The sequence below is a fragment of the Callithrix jacchus genome, chromosome 2, assembly GCF_049354715.1.
Source record: "Callithrix jacchus isolate 240 chromosome 2, calJac240_pri, whole genome shotgun sequence".
Classification (NCBI taxonomy): domain Eukaryota; kingdom Metazoa; phylum Chordata; class Mammalia; order Primates; family Cebidae; genus Callithrix; species Callithrix jacchus.
The window spans coordinates 58,035,701-58,051,560 of NC_133503.1; the positions used below are offsets into that span (position 1 = coordinate 58,035,701).

The 15,860-nt window shown below is 50.8% G+C and overlaps 1 protein-coding gene across 1 annotated transcript; it reads left to right on the forward strand.

Moving 5' to 3' along the window:
- The first annotated feature begins 6,603 nt into the window (after positions 1-6,603).
- Positions 6,604-15,554, forward strand: COX19 (cytochrome c oxidase assembly factor COX19). The gene is made up of 3 exons (XM_002744450.7): positions 6,604-6,704; positions 9,742-9,853; positions 13,148-15,554. Exons 1-3 carry the CDS (start codon positions 6,623-6,625, stop codon positions 13,224-13,226), a joined length of 273 nt encoding a protein of 90 aa, XP_002744496.1. The 5' UTR covers positions 6,604-6,622; the 3' UTR covers positions 13,227-15,554.
- The last annotated feature ends 306 nt before the right edge of the window (positions 15,555-15,860 follow it).

A 15,860-nucleotide genomic window follows, 5' to 3' on the forward strand; every position in this document is an offset into this window, starting at 1 on the left:
TACTGGCTGGCAACTAGCAAAGCTTACTTAATTAATTCGGGGAATGTGATCATGGCTCACTGCAGCCTCTACCTCGTGGGCTCAAGCTGTCCTCCCACCTCAGCCTCCCAAATAGCTGGGACTACAGGCACACACCACCAAACCCAGCTAATTTTATTTATTTATTTATTTTTGTAGAGATGGGGTCTCACTATGTTGCTCAGGCTGGTCTCGAACTCCTGGATTCAAGCAATCCTCCTGCCTTAACCTCCTAAAGTGTTGGGATTACAGGTGTGAGCCACTGCACTTGGCCTGATGTTTTAAGTTTCTTGTAGAGACAGAGTCTAGAGGCTGGCCACTCCTCCTGGGCTCAAGTGATCCTCCTGTTGCAGCCTCCCAAAGCACTGGGGTTACTGGCATGAGCCACCACCGGGCCAGCCTCTTTTTTTCTTTTTCTTTCTTTTTTTTTTTTTTGAGACAGAGTTTCACTTTTGTCACCCAGGCTGGAGTACAGTGGCGTGATCTTGGCTCACTGCAACCTCTATCTCCCGGGTTCAAGTGATTCTCCTGCGTCATCCTCCCAAGTAGCTGGGATTACAGGTGTCTGCCACCACGCCTGGCTGATTTTTGTATTTTTAGTAGAGATGGGGTTTCACCTTGTTGGCCAGGCTGGTGTTGAGTTCCTGACCTCTAGTGTTCCACAGGCGTCAGCTTCTCACAGTGCTGGGATGACAGGTGTGAGCCCCGGAGCCCGGCCCTCTTTTTAAAGTAACTCTTTCCTGGGGAATAGACAGTGTTTTTCTAACTGCAACCTGTAAGTGTGGCTTGCTTTAGGGGGCATGGCTGGGTATGCATATTCACATTGTTTCCAATCTTAGGCTGTCACAGAACATCTTGCTAAAAATACCTGTGTGTATACTTGCAAGGATGCCTTAAAATAAATTCCTAGAAACCAGGTGGCTGAGCCAAGGGATTGTTTTGTTCTGATGTCCAGTGGTCCTCCAGCACCCTGCAGAGCTGTAGTGGAGCCTAGGACTGTTCTGATCGTCCCTGATTGGTCCAGCCCTGCCGGTCAGTTACTCAACCCTGAGCCATCCCAGTGACCAGGAGGAATGCAGTGCTCTGATTGGCTGGCTCAGGTCCTGGCCAGCCCTGACATCAGAGGCAGGGTTGGTGGGTGGGTGGGCAGGTGGACTCCCCCAGAGGGGCTGGAGTCAGGCAGACCTGGTTCCAAACTCAGCCCCGCACCTGTTGGCTGCAGCAGATGGCGGCTTCCAGAGACGGCCACACAGATTCCCCCAACCACACTGTCTTTGCATAATGTGACACTGTGCTTCTTCCTCCACGGTAGGGCTTGTGTTCTTAACCCTTTGTGAAACAAAGTAAGAGAGCAGAAGCTATGTTTGCTCATCATTCTGCCTATGGCGTTTCACGGGACACTTTTGCGGCGCACTGGAGGTCCATCAGACATCAAAAAGGAACAGGCCCTTGGCTCAGTGACCCAGTTTCCAGGATTTTATTTATTTATTTATTTTTGAGGCGGAGTCTTGCTCTGTCACCCAGGCTGGAGTGCAGTGGCGTGATCTGGGCTCACTGTAACCTCTGCCTCCCGGGTTCAAGTGATTCTCCTGCCTCAGCCTCCCGAGTAGCTGGGATTACAGGCACCCACCACCTGCACCCAGCTAATTTTTGTATTTTTAGTAGAGACAGCGTTCCACTATTTTGGCCAGGCTGGTCTCCTGACCTCGTGATCCACCCACCTTGGCTTCCCAAAGTGCTAGGATTGCAGGTGTAAGCCACCCCGCCTGGCCTCCAGGAATTTATTTTAAGGCATCCTTGCAACTGTGCAAAAATGTGCACCTTGCCTCCATGGCTGGGCGCAGCCTCCTGGAAGAATGCCCATCCCCTCCTCCGCCAGGCTGAGCAGGCACGGCATAGGATCCCATGGCTCTTGCTTGAATTGCTGCATGTTTTAAAAAGATAAGGTCAACGATCCTAGCCCTTGCCTCCTCCTGTACATAAGCTAACGCCTGACAGGATGAGAGGCTGTAATCTATGACCAGATGGACTCTTGCACCAAAACTTTGATGATCACATTTGGCTCTAAGGTAGTCTCTGAGCACCTGCAAACCCCCGCCACCTGTTTATACGCTGTGGCCCAAAACATTGCTTTGGACCATTGGAACAGAAACTCTCTGGCAGACTCTCCTGGGTTGCTCAATAGGAATCCTAGTAAAACTAACTTTAATTCCTCAAGAGTGTAATTTTGGGTTTTTTTGATATAGAGTCTTGCTCTTTAGCCCAGGCTGGAGTGTAGTGGTGTGATCTCGGCTCACTCCAAACTCCACCTCCTGGATCCAAGCAATTCTCCTGCCTCAGCCTTCCAAGTAGCTGGGATTACAGGCCTGCGCCACCAAGCCCAGCTAATTTTTTTGTACTTTTAATAGAAACGGGGTTTCACCATGTTGGCCAGGCTGGTCTTGAACTCCTGACCTCAAGTGATCCACCCACCTTGGCCTTTCAAAGTGCTGGGATTACAGGCATGAGCCACTGTGCCCAGCCATGTAATTTTTCTTGAGTGGACTCCTTGAATCTGGGTGGGTGCTTGTGACCACGGTGGAGGCTGGATCACACCCAGTGATGCAGCTTCCTCCGGTTTCCCGGGGGCACCTGTGCTAGGGACCAGCCACCATGCTGTGGGGAAGCCCATTAGATTGTAGAGGGGCCTATGTGGAGGGGAACCCTGGCCCATGGGACAATGGCCAGGCTCCCACCTGACCCTGAGACTACCTGCCAGCCACATGCACCACCATGAGTGGATCCTCCAGTCCGAAGTGGAGTAAACCCAGTCAAGGCCTCATGGAGTGTCTCCACCAAGACCTGCCTGAGTGCAAGTTCATAGGTAATGACTGCTGCTCAGTATGGGGTGTTTTGTTACACAGTGGCAGATAACGCAAACACAGCCATGTATGCTTCAGCGAGGGATGGGACCCCTGTGAATCAGATGAGGATAATAATATTGCTTAACTACGCTCATTCATTCACAAACTATAACAGAGCACTCCCAGCATCCCAGGCACTGTTTGAGGCTCTGGGGATCCCAGGTGGAAAATGCTGAGCGATGCCTTGATGGCTGGGTCTCAAGCAAGCTCCATTCCTTCCTCCAAGCTTTTCGTTTTCCTCTTTCTCTTTCTTTCCTTCCTTCCTTCCTTCCTTCCTTCCTTCCTTCCTTCCTTCCTTCCTTCCTTCCTTCCTTCCTTCCTTTCTTTCTTTCTCTCTCTCTCTCTCTCTTTCTTTCTTTCTCCTTCTTTCTTTTTTTTTTTGTAGACACGGTCTTACTTTTTTGTCCAGGCTTCAGTGCAGTGGCACGATCTTGGCTCACTGCATCCTCAACCTCCCAGGGCTCAGATGATCCTCCCACCTCAGCCTCCCAGGTAGCTGAGACTACAGGTGTGTGCCACTACACCTGGATAATTTTTGTGTTTTTTATAGAGACAGGGTTTTGTTAAAACACGGGAGCTTTGAATGAAGAGACCTTCCAAACAGGCTTTGTGTAAGTAACCTGGCTGTTTATTCACCTGGGTGCAGGTGGGCTAAGGCCGAAAAGGGCGTTAGCAAAGGGCAGTGGGATAGGAGTTGGTTTTATAGCTTTGGGTAGGTTTTTGGGGGGTGGGGGGTGTTGCAGAGTAAGTTCAGTTACAGTGAGGAGGTTGGGTGAGAGGTATTTACATTATCATAAGAACAGTTAAGATGACAGGGTTGGGTGAGGGGCTCGTCAGGGGAAGCTCTGCCAGGGACAATGATGAATGTAGGCAGAGGGCGGGAGACTTTAGCAGAGGCAAGCAGGACTTCAGACTTTCAGGATACAGGCTTTCCTATGGAGAACTGACAGGTTCCAACATGTTGCCAAAGCTGATCTCAAACTCCTGTGCGCAAGTGATCACCCACCTCGGCTTCCCAGAGTGCTGGGATTACAGGCATGAGCCACCGCCCCTGCCCCTTCCCCACTTCTTTACCCAGGAACTGCCCATAAAAATTCTTTCCTCTTCTCTCCCAGCTAAAGATCTCATATAAAGCAATAATCATTTGCCATGTGACAATGAATTAAAAGCTGACTGTCACCTCCAGAGGCCACAGGTCCCTTGGGGCTCCCAGACAGAGAGGCTTAGGGCAGCCCCAAGGGAAGGGCTGTCCTTCCACTGCTAAACTGCTGCTCCAGTCCAATTAGTGAGCACCCTTTGCTGGGTAATAAAAGCTCCCATTGTTTACATCCCTGGAAGCATATTAATGAGTAACCCAGTACGTGGGCCCCTGGTTCTAGCCCTTAAAATAGTTGTTTATATGACAGGAACAAGGTGCAATTTTCCATTTGTAGTTTTAAGTGGGCCCAGAGCCCCAGGCTGGTCAAGGCCCTGACACTGGGTTCCTGCAGCCCCAGGCCCTCTCTCTCTCTTTTTTTTTTTCAAAGATGGGGGCGAGGGGGGTGCGGGGCATGGGGGTCTCACCATGTTGGTCAGCCTGGTCTTGAACTCCCGACCTCAGGTGATCTGCCCACCCTGGCTTCCAAAGTGCTTGGATTACAGGCGTGAGCCACCATGCCCGGCCCCCAGGCCCTCTCTTGGGGCCTCAGCAGTGAGGTCCCCATTGCCCTGCGGTCCAGAAACATTGAAGTCCACACGGAGCACAGTCCAACCTCCGAGAAGAATCTAACAGAGGCCTTGCAGAGGGGCAGGCTCCTCAGGGCCCAGCGAGGGAGAGCTGGAAGCCTCAGTGGGAGGGGGCGCCTGAGCCAGGCTTGAAGAAGGGCAGGTCCTGCAGTGGAGGCTGTTTGGCCGCCTTGACCAAGCCCTTGTCTGCAAGCAACCCCTGGGAAGTGGCAGGAATTGGCTCCTAAGCAACAGTGGTTTCAGGCCATACCAGGGTCCAGAGAGAGCCAGGCTGCGAACTCAGCATTGCTGGGGACCCACTGTGCTTACTCTTAGGGCCTGGCACATGGCAGCCATTGTGAAATGGGTAGGATGAATGAGTGGGTGGAGGGTGGAGGCTGGAGCTTCAGCAGCCCATGGTGCTCTGGAAGGGCCAGTGATCCACTTCCTCCAGGGCCAGGGCAGGGAGGTACAGGTTCAGGGCTGCAGGAGTCTCTGCAGGCAGGAACTGGAGTCTCCACTGAGCCCTTTCCCACCACTGCTGTTGCCAAGACAACATCCACAAGCAAATGCTGGGCTCTGCCACTTACAGTACACTTTCATTCTGTCATAGGATGAGTAGTTACCCCCACATTCATATGGTAGTCTTAGCCCCAGTACCTTAGAATGCTTTAGAAATTGGTGCCGGATGCCGTGGCTCACGCCTGTAATCCCAGCCTTTTGGGAGGCTGAGGTGGACAGATCACTTGAGGTCGGGAGTTGGAGACCAGCCTGGGCAACATGGTGAAACCCTGTCTCTACTAAAAATACAAAAATTAGGTGTGGTGGTGCATGCATGTAATCCCAGCTACTTGGGAGGCTGAGGCAGAAGAATAGCTTGAACCTGGGAGGTGGAGTTTGCAGTGAACCGAGATAGAGCCACTGCACTCCAGCCTGGGCAACAAGAAAGAGACTCTGTCTTAAAAAACAAAACAAAGAAATAGGGTTGCTGCTGATGTAATTAGTTAAGATGAAGTTATTGGGATGGGCCTTAACCCAACATAACTGCTATCCTTATAAAAAGAAAATTTTGGTTGGGCATGGTGGCTCACGCCTACAATCCGGGCAATTTGGGAGGCTGAAGTGGGAGGATTGCCTGAGCCCAGGAGTTAAGGACCAGCCTGGGCAACGTAGAGACACTTCATCTATACAAAAAATACAAAAATTAGCCTGGTGTGGTGATGCATGCCTATAGTCCCAGCTACTCAGGAGGCTGGGGCAGGAGGACCGCTGAGCCAAGGAGGTCGAGGCTGCAGTGAGTCGTGATTATGGCATTGCACTCCAGCCTGGGCAACAGGGCAAGACCCTGTCTCAAACAAATTTTTAAAAATAGGAAATTTGGACACGTGGAGGACACCATGAGAACACAGGGGCTGAGAGCAGGTGGTGCTTCTGCAAGGCAAGGAACATCAGGGGCTGGTGGCCCCCAGAAGCTAGGAGGCAGGCCTGGGACCGTCCCCAGGGCCCCCACTCTGCCCACCGCTTGGACTCCGGCCCAGGGACTGAGCACATTCCTGTTGTTGAAGCTGCTCGCCGGTGGCGCTTGACTCCAGAAGCCGCAGGCAGCGCATCCACAGGCTCTCCTGGCCCTCCCGTGCTGCCTTCCTCCTCGGGTGGTCCCTGTGATGAGGCCTCTGTGCGATGGGGAAACCGAGGCCCTGGCAGACACCTGGGATGCAGAGACTCCCGGTACCGCTGTTTGTCCTCGGGCAATTTGCTGAACCTTTCTGGGTTTCAGTTTCTCACCCATTCCAAGAGCTGATGGCTGGGCTTCGGCCACCGACTGCTGGACGGGAAAGCCCATGCAGCGCCCACAGGGGCTCAGATGAGGCCAAGGGGGCGGGGTCGAGCCTGGGCAGCGGGGCGGGATGGGGGCGGGGCATGCTCGACACGCTCGGTGCTCCACCGCCCCCCCTGCGTACGCTCGCAAGGCGCTCGCAGACTCCGGCGTCGACAAGATGTCGACCGCCATGAATTTCGGGACCAAGAGCTTCCAGCCGCGGCCCCCGGAGAAGGGCAGCTTCCCGCTTGATCACTTCGGTGAGCGACGGAAAGTTGGCGAGCAGGGGTCTGGGGTGGGTGTCTGGGGCGCGGCCTAGCACAGAGCCCTATGAGGTGCCGGCATCTAGCACGGTGCAGGCAGGGAAACTGAGACACGGCGGGTCTCTCTCCCCCCGCCCCCAAGTTCCAGGTCACTGCTGCGGCCGTGGACCCTGCAGGTGGGAGCTGGCAGGGCCGTGGCCTCCGTGTCGAGGGCAGCAATACCGACTTTTTGCGTCGGGTTCTCCGGCTACGCTTTGACTCATCCGGGCGGGCTGTTGGTGACCTGGGTTTGCAAAGCGGGGTATTTAGCGGCCGCGAAGCCCGCAGCTGCAACCGGGGCTTAGACGGTGCCCGGCGGTGTCTGCTGCAAAACTCAAAAGTGCTGCTGATTTCTTAGTGCTTCTGGCTGGATTCCGGTTTGGGGTTAGCCATTAAGTGAGCCTCCGTGGACATGAAGGCTTCGAAAAAGGATCTGTGGGTCGGGTGCAGTGGCTCTCGCCTGTAATCTCAGCACTTTGGGAGGCCGAGGTGGGCGGATCACTTGAGGTCAGGAGTTCGAGACCAGCCTGCCCTACGTGGTGAAACCCCGTCTCTACTAAAAATACAGAAATTAGGGAGCCACGGTGGCTCAGGCCAGTTGTCCTGGTGCTTGGGGAGGCGAGGCTAAGCGTTCGAGGCCAGCCTGGGCAACATAAGAACCTCTCATTCATTTAAAAAAAAAATACAAAAATTAGTTGGAAAACATAAGAACCTCTCATTCATTAAAAACAAAAACAAAAATTAGTCAGGCCTGGTGTGGCTTGCCTGTAGTCCCGGCTTCTCCGGAGGCTGAGGCAGGAGAATCACTTGAACCCAGAGGCTAGGTTGCAGTGAGCGGAGATCGTACCACTGTACCCCAGCCTGGGCGACAGAGTCAGGAAACGTCTCAAAAAAGAAAAAGAAAAAGTATCTCTGGATTACCGTTTCTTTCCCAACATTTTGTTATGACATTTTCAAACACACAGCAAAAATGAAATAATTTTTACCCTGAACTCTTCTATCACCTAGATTGCCCCTTAACCTTTTAGTGGGCTGATTTTACCAAGTTGTAGATTTGTTTTTTCCAGTGTTGTTTTCAGCATGTTTCTGAAGGAAACAAGTTTGGTTTTTGTTGTTGTTATTGTTTTTTTTTTTTTTTTTTTTTTTTTTTTTTTTTTTTTTTTTTTTTTTGAGACGGAGTTTCGCTCTTGTTACCCGGGCTGGAGTGCAATGGCGCGATCTCGGCTCACCGCAACCTCCGCCTCCTGAGTTCAGGCAATTCTCCTGCCTCAGCCTCCTGAGCAGCGGGGATTACAGGCATGCGCCACCATGCCTGGCTAATTTTTTGCATTTTTAGTAGAGACGGGGTTTCACCGTGTTGACCAGGATGGTCTCGATCTCTTGACCTCGTGATCCACCCGCCTCGGCCTCCCAAAGTGCTGGGATTACAGGCTTGAGCCACCGCGCCCGGCCTGTTGTTATTGTTTTGAGACAGAGTCTCGCTCTGTTGCTAGGCTGAAGTGCATGCAGTGGCGTGATCTTGGCTCACTGCAACCTCCTCTCGGATTCAAGCGATTCTCCTGCTTCGGCCTCCTGAGTAGCTGGGACTACAGGCCCCCACTACCACACCCGGCTAATTTTTTGTATTTTAGTAGAGACAGGGTTTCACCATGTTGGACAGGATGGTCTTGATCTCCTGACCTCATGATCTGCTTGCCTTGGTCTCCCAAAGTGACAGGATTACAGGCATGAGCCATCGTGCCCAACCTTGTTTTCTTGAGTGGGGGCACAGGGTCTCACTCTGTTGTTCAGGCTGGAGTGCAGTGATGCAATCATAGCTCAGTGCAGCCTTGACCTCCTTCCTTTCTGGGCTCAGGGGAGTCTCCCGCCTCAGCCTCTGGAGTGGCTGGGACTGTAGGTGTAGAGCACCACACTTGGCTAATTTTTTTTTTTTTAAGAGATGAGGTTTTCCCATGTTGCCCAGACTGGATTGATTATTTATTTATTTATTTATTTTTGAGTTGGATTCTTACTCTGTTGCCCAGGCTGGAGTGCAGTGACATGATCTCAGCTCACTACAACCTTCACCTCCTGGGTTCAAGTGATTCTCCTGACTCAGCCTCCCGAGTAGCTGAGATTACAGGCACCTGCCACCATGCCTGGCTAATTTTTATACTTTTAGTAGAAATGGGGTTTCTCCAAATTGGTGAGGCTGGTCTTGAACTCCTGACCTCAGGTGATCCGCCCACCTCAGCTTCCCAAAGTGCTAGGATTACAGGTGTGATGCACTGTGCCTGGCCTGGATTATTTTTTTAAGAGACAGGGTCTTGATCTGTTGTTGCCCAGGCTGAAGTGCAGTTGTGTGACTGTAGCTCACTGCATCCTTGAACTCGTTTGCTCAAGCGATCCTCCTGCCTCAGCCTCCTAAGTAGCTGGAAACACAGGTGTGTGCCACACGTGGCTTTTAATTTTATTTATTTATTTACTTGGAGAGATAGGGTTCTCACTATGTTGCCCAGGCTGGTCTCAAACTCCTGGGGTCAAGCAGTTCTCCCAGAGTGCTGGGATTACAGGCGTGAGCCACTGAGGCCGGCCTGAGAAAACAAGTTTTGAAAAGAAAAGCAGCGCAGCTCTCAAGGCTGTTGTGTGGTTGCATCATGTTTCACTTTGAAAAGAACATGCTGCTGGCCGGGTGTGGTGGCTCACACCTGTAATCCCAGCACTTTTGGAGGCCAAGGTGGGCGGATCACCTGAGGTCAGGAAATCAGCCTGGACAACATGGTGAAACCCCATCTTTACTAAAAATACAAAAATTAGCCAGGTGTGGTGTTGGGCACTGTAATCCCAGCTACTCGGGAGGCTGAGGCAGGAGAATCGCTTGACCCCGGGAGGTGGAGGTTGCAGTGAGCCGAGATTGCACCATTGCGCTGCATGCAGCGTGGTGGATAAGAGCGAGACTTAGTCTTTTAAAAAAAATAAATAAATAATGAACATGCTGTTTTCTTTCTCATTCTAGGTGAATGTAAAAGCTTTAAAGAGAAATTCATGAAGTGTCTTCATGACAATTATTTTGAAAATGCTTTGTGCAGAAATGAATCAAAAGAATATTTAGAATGCAGAATGGAGAGGTAGGTACAGCTAAGAGTTCTGACTTCCACCTCCCACTACTCCAACTAAAACATTTTTTTACCTGCAAGGCCATGACGGTGTGTCTTTTTCAGGCCTGGGATTCAGCCTGTGTTTTTTAGGACTGTAGAATTGTTTGCCTTTGAAATGGAGGCTTATCAGATGAAATTGTACGAAAAGCTGTTTCACAATCTTGGGAACCTATTCTTGAGCAATAGCATTATACAGGATTGCATTCTAGAGAGCATTTGCTTTCCAAATTTGGTTGCTACCGACCAGTGATTAAGGTTTCAAAATCGTGCATCATAAAAATGCTGACTGAGTCAAAAGACTGAAGTTTACACAGTTTATATCTTTTGCATTCTCAGACCTTAAAAATATGCACTGGGCTGTTTTGCACTTAAGAGTTGATTGGAATGTGACAGGGAGGACAATAGACTAAGAAATGATGAAAGACAAATGATTCTTTCTGTGGTAACCAGAACTCACCAAGCTCACTTTTAAACAAAACACATGCGTTTGTAGCTATGATCCCCACAGTTTTTACTTAAAATAAGAGCTATTCTAATCCCTTGTGCAAAAAAGCATGTAGTGTATAATTATATGATGGTGGTGGGAGCTTTTATTTTTGCATTTTGAGGCCGTGATTAGCTCACTAGGCATCTCAGTCCTCAGACAGCTGTGTCTCTGCCGAAGACAGTTTGACGATTAACCCATCCACTGTGAACTCTTTTCATTTTCCCATGACACATTCAGACATTTCCCTCAAGGCAAAAATCCCTTGTGCCTTCCCAGCCACACAGGTGTGTTCAGGGTTATCTGTGTGTACATTTGGGGCCGGAAGGAAGGATGACGGGCTTTCTCAGCAGTGTGGACATCCTGTGAGGCCACGTTCTGCCTTCAGGGCTATTGGCTAGGCTCTTCCAGGGCTTCCATTTGTCTAGGGGCCACACTGAATCTGGCTCTCACCATCTCTTAATTGTTTAAGTGGCACACTGGCTGGAGCCACATGTTTAAATTAGCCTTAAATTAATGCATCTTTAGAAAATTAGAACTGAGAATTTCTTCATGGCATTAGACATGGTGTGAATTGGCTCTGTTGATGTGAGGGTGTGAGCAAGCCTCCTGCCTCATGCTCAGCTTCCCCAGGAGACCTGCTGAGGACAGCGGGGAGGAAGGGAGCCAGGCCACGGCCTCTGGTAGGTTCGTGGCTGGACAGGTGATGTCTAGGCAGATGTGCAGGGTGTGTGTTTCTCATTTTGTTGATTTTTTTCCTTTTTAAAAATCCTTCTATAAGTCAGTTATTTTGACTGTGGAATTTTGATTGGTTGTTTGTTCACAAAAATCATCAAACATGCAGAGGTTGAGGATAGTCTGCGTCTGGTAACCGGCACCCACCTGGTCTTTAGCCTTTTCTTTTCTTCCTTTTTTCCTTCTGTGCTGAAATCCCAGACATTACTCTCACTTCCACGTGCATCTGTTTTGGAAAATGGACCACAGTAGAATTTTTTTAAGTTGTCTCTTGAGGACTTGGCCCTTGTTAGCCTGATATGAAAATGTAGGTGTGTGAGAAGTTTGCGTCCTGTCCTGGGGAGTGGGCACCCGGGGGTCACAAAGATGCTCTGGTGGAGCAGCCTCAGCCCCTGTCAGCAGCACAGAGTGTGTGGGGGCCTTGTGGGATGGTGGTGGGATCTCCTGGCTGGGTTGTGGGGAGGATAGAGGAAGCTACCCCTGTAAAGCGGGCAGCAGGATCCGGGGCACATCACCATGTGTGAATTCACATGATCGTTACTATTGTCCTGAAGAGTGGGGGCACATAAAACATGCTGAGTTGTGGCTTTCACGCCTCTAAGATGGCCACACTGTGATAAACAGCTGGGAATTATTTGGGTGGATGTGGTGGCTCACGTCTATAGTCCCAGCACTCTGGGAGGCCAAGCAGGAGAATCAGTTGAGCTCAGGACTTCAAGACCAGCCTGGGCAACATGGCAAGACCCTGTTTCTACAAAAAGTTTCTTAAAAAATTAGCTGGCCAGGCACAGTGGCTCACGCATGTAATCCCAACACTTTGGGAGGCCCAGGCAGGCAGATCGCTTGAGGTCAGGAGTTCAAGACCAGCCTAACCAACATGGTGAGACAGTCTCTACTAAAAATACAAAAATTAGCCAGGTGTTGTGACAAGCGCCTATAATCCCAACTACTCAGGAGGCTGAGGCAGGAGAATCACTTGGACCCAGGAGGCGGAGGTTGCAGTGAGCCGAGATCATGCCACTGCACTCCAGCCTGGGCAACAGATCAAGACTCCATCTCAATTAAAAAAAAAAAATAGCTGACCAGGCATGGTGGCCCACACCTGTAATCCTAGCACTTTAGAAGGCTGAGGCAGGCGAATTGAATGAAGTCAGGAGTTTGAGACCAGCCTGACCAGTATGGTGAGACCCCATCTCTACTAAAAATATAAGAATTAGCCAGGTATGGTGGTGAGTCCATGTAGTCCCAGCTACTCAGGAGACTGAGACACAAGGATCGCTTGGACCTGGGAAGTGGAGGCTGCAGTGAGCCAAGATTGCACCGCTGTACTCCAGCCTGGGCAATAGAGTTAGATTGTCTCGGGGAAAAAAAAAGTTAGCTGGGCATGGTGGGATACACCTGCAGTGTCAGCTACTCAGCAGGCTGCGGCAGGAGGATCACTTGAGCCGCGGAGTTCAAGGCTGCAGTGAACTTGAACTGCGCATTGCACCCCTGTGTCCCACCCTGGGAGACAAAGTGAGACCCTGTCCCAAAAAAAAAAGTTAGATAATTAATGACCTCAGTCTCAGTTCCATCTGGGCAGATGGCAGATTGAGGTCTTCTCTGCCAGGGTGCCATGGAAGGTGACCGGCACAGGTTCCAGGGATTAGGTTGTGACCATTTTTAGAGTCATTATTCTCCCAACAAACGCAAATCTACGAGGTCAGCATGAAGCTGTTGTCCAGATACATCTTTCACCAGGACATGGGGAAGGGTTTGCTGGAGCCACGGGTGCAGCGGCCCCCTTGGGCATCCCTGAAGGCCACAGGCCTTAGGCCTTGGGATGGCCTGGGTGGTCATGTCCTCATGGCCCTGTTGACTCTGCCCAGTGCGGAGGGTGGCAGCCACTGGGGGCAAGGCTAAGGGGTTGCTGTCTGGGTTTCATTTTTTCAGGATGTACATAGGGGTAGTAGGACCCCTGGTGTGCACTTAGAAGCAGGACCTGCGAGAGCCCGTCTCCTCCTCCCTGCACCTCCCGTCCTGACGGCCTTCTCTTTTTCTTTTAGAAAATTGATGCTACAAGAACCATTGGAGAAACTGGGATTTGGAGACTTGATTGGTGGAAAATCAGAGGCAAAAAAATGAATTTTGATAAGACTCCTGGGCCGTGTTCAGTGGTCTCTCGGGACGGAGGGTACCATTCTTCGTCTTAGGTTGACGAAGGCCTGCACGTGGTGTCCTTGTGAAGCCCAAAGAGAGGCTTCTGCCCTGTGGTGACATCTCCTGGGTAGGGAAGTGGTGTCCCATTTTCCCTGAGGAGGGTTGAACCCCTGAGTGGGATGGAGTTTCCCAGCAAGGCTGGGAGGGAGGGGAGCGTGGGGCAAGATCTCTAGTCTTCGAGGACCGGGACGCCCTTGTGTGGAGTGGTTTTATGTTGCAGTCCTCTGATGCTTTCTGACTTCAAACAGGTAAATGGACATCAATTTCAGTCCCTTCTAAACACAGATATCATTAGAAAATTACCATTCCCTAGCAGAATGTTTTCCTGTGTATATTTGTTAGGCTAGTTCATTTCCTTTCTTTTTCTTTTTTTTAAAAAAAAAAACAGTAGAGGCCCAGCGTGGTGGGTCACGCCTGTAATCCAAACACTTTGGAGGCCAAGGCGGGTGGATCACCTGAGGTCAGGAGTTCAAGACCAGCCTGACCAACATGGTAAAACCTCGTCTTTAAAAACAAAACAAAACAAAAAACAATAGAACACAAAATAGGAAATGAGAAATTTCTGGCTTTGGATGGATTTAACTTCTTGATTTTTTCTGTTTTTGCCAGAACACCAAGTAGCTTCATGATCAAAGGGTCATTTTCTGATTTTTATCAGACCATATTTATAAAGCTAGGTATTTAACTTTAATAACTCCCATATTTTAACAGAAAAAGAGAATGTGAGTCCATTTGTGGTCAGGTTCACACTGGCTGTCTTCTTTGCCAGCCAGCACCACCCAAGACCCCTGGCACATGTTTGCAGCATGGCTGCACCAGAGTCGCCTGTGAGTCAGGGAAACACAGCCTGAATCCATCCAGTGCATCAGGGCAGCTGGGGCCCACCTGCTGCAGATGCCTGTGTGTCTGGGGCCTTGGCCAGACCCGTCCACTTCACAGGTGCTGTCAGAAAGGGGCCAGCTCCTCTGGTCAGTGGAGGACGGCAGCAGGAGACGGGGTGAGGGATCCAGGGCACGTCCTCCCTGATGACCCTCGCAAAAGCTGTCTCCAGGCTCTGGCAGGTGGGGGCCACCAACCTAGCCGACCTCAGGCTCCGAGAAATGGGCTGTCCTCGCCCCTCCTGCCTGTGGGTGGCTGAGGCTTCTCAGCCCATCTCCAGTTCTCTGCAGCAAAGGCCCTCTGTTTCTGTCCCACAGTAGTGGCCCTTTCTTGGTTAAACATGTCCCCCTCAACCCACCCCCATGACTGAATACTACTGCAGCTGGCCCACCTCTACCCGCCTGCCCAGCCCTGTGGCCCTGCAGCCGTGGGTTCTACCACCTGCTCCTGGCTGCAGCTGCCACTGTCTTGTGTCTGCTTTGTTAGGCCTCTGGGTGCTGCAGACTTTTTAATGTACCACTGCTAGTTTATGAAAAGCCTTGGATTTTTTTTTTAAGACTGAGTCTTGCTCTATCACCCAGTCTAGAGTACAGTGGCACAATCTCAGCTCACTTCAGCCTCCACTTCCCAGGTTCAAGCAATTCTCTGCCTCAGCCTGCTGAATAGCTAGGATTACAGGCACCTGCTACCACACCTGACTAATTTTTGTATTTTTAGTAGGGACAGGGTTTCACCATCTTGGTCAGGCTGGTCTTGAACTCCTAACCTTATGATCCACCCTCCTTGGCCTCCCAAAGTTCTGGGATTACAGGTGTGAGCCACTGCACCTGGCCGAAAAGTTGTTTTTTATCATCAGAATATTTTGTGTAGGCATAGGATTGCTGCAGCACTGTTTGTAGCAACCCCAGTGCCCTCACAGCATGCGTGAGCTGTGATGCTCCACCATGGAACCCGTACTGACACAGTACGGCTCTATGGCGTGAGCTTACTGTAATGCAGAGAAGGGCAGGGCCACGGGAAACTACAAACACCTGCTAATCCTCGCAAATGAGAAGCCCAGAAGGATGAACTGCAGCCGATGAGCATGGCTGGCCTCGGGGCTATGACTAGACGCTCGGGCCTGCCTCTTCGTGCTGCACTCTGACCACTGGGGGTGTGGGGAAGAAGATGCCAGCCTGAATGACATGGAAAACTATTGACCAAAGCAAGAGACATACAAAGGTAACTGGATGGAGAAGTAGAGTGATCACTCTCACCTGCCCAGGGTGTGCTCCATACCTAGTGGATGCCTGAAGCCACGGATGGGCACCAATCCTGTCTAAACTGTGCTTTTTCCTACGTATCTGTGATAAAGTCCAAGGTATGACAGCAAAACCGACAGGAATTTCTTTTTCCCTCTTCAAAATGCCGCAGATAGGAGGTGTGTTCTTCCCAAAGAATTTTGCAACCTTGGCATGATTGTTTTTCATTTAGGTCAGGAGTTTTCGCCTTTTCCCTTAGAGGAAGCACTTGGCAGTTTCTCTGGCGTATCTGAATCGCCAGCATTACCACTTGTGAGTTTTGAGGGCTTTATTAAGTAGAATAAAGGCTTTTTGGACCCAGGCACCACATCACCATGATAGTCAGCTCATCACTGAGGTGCTGCTGAGTGCCTGGTGGGCAGGGTGGCGTGGATGGCCT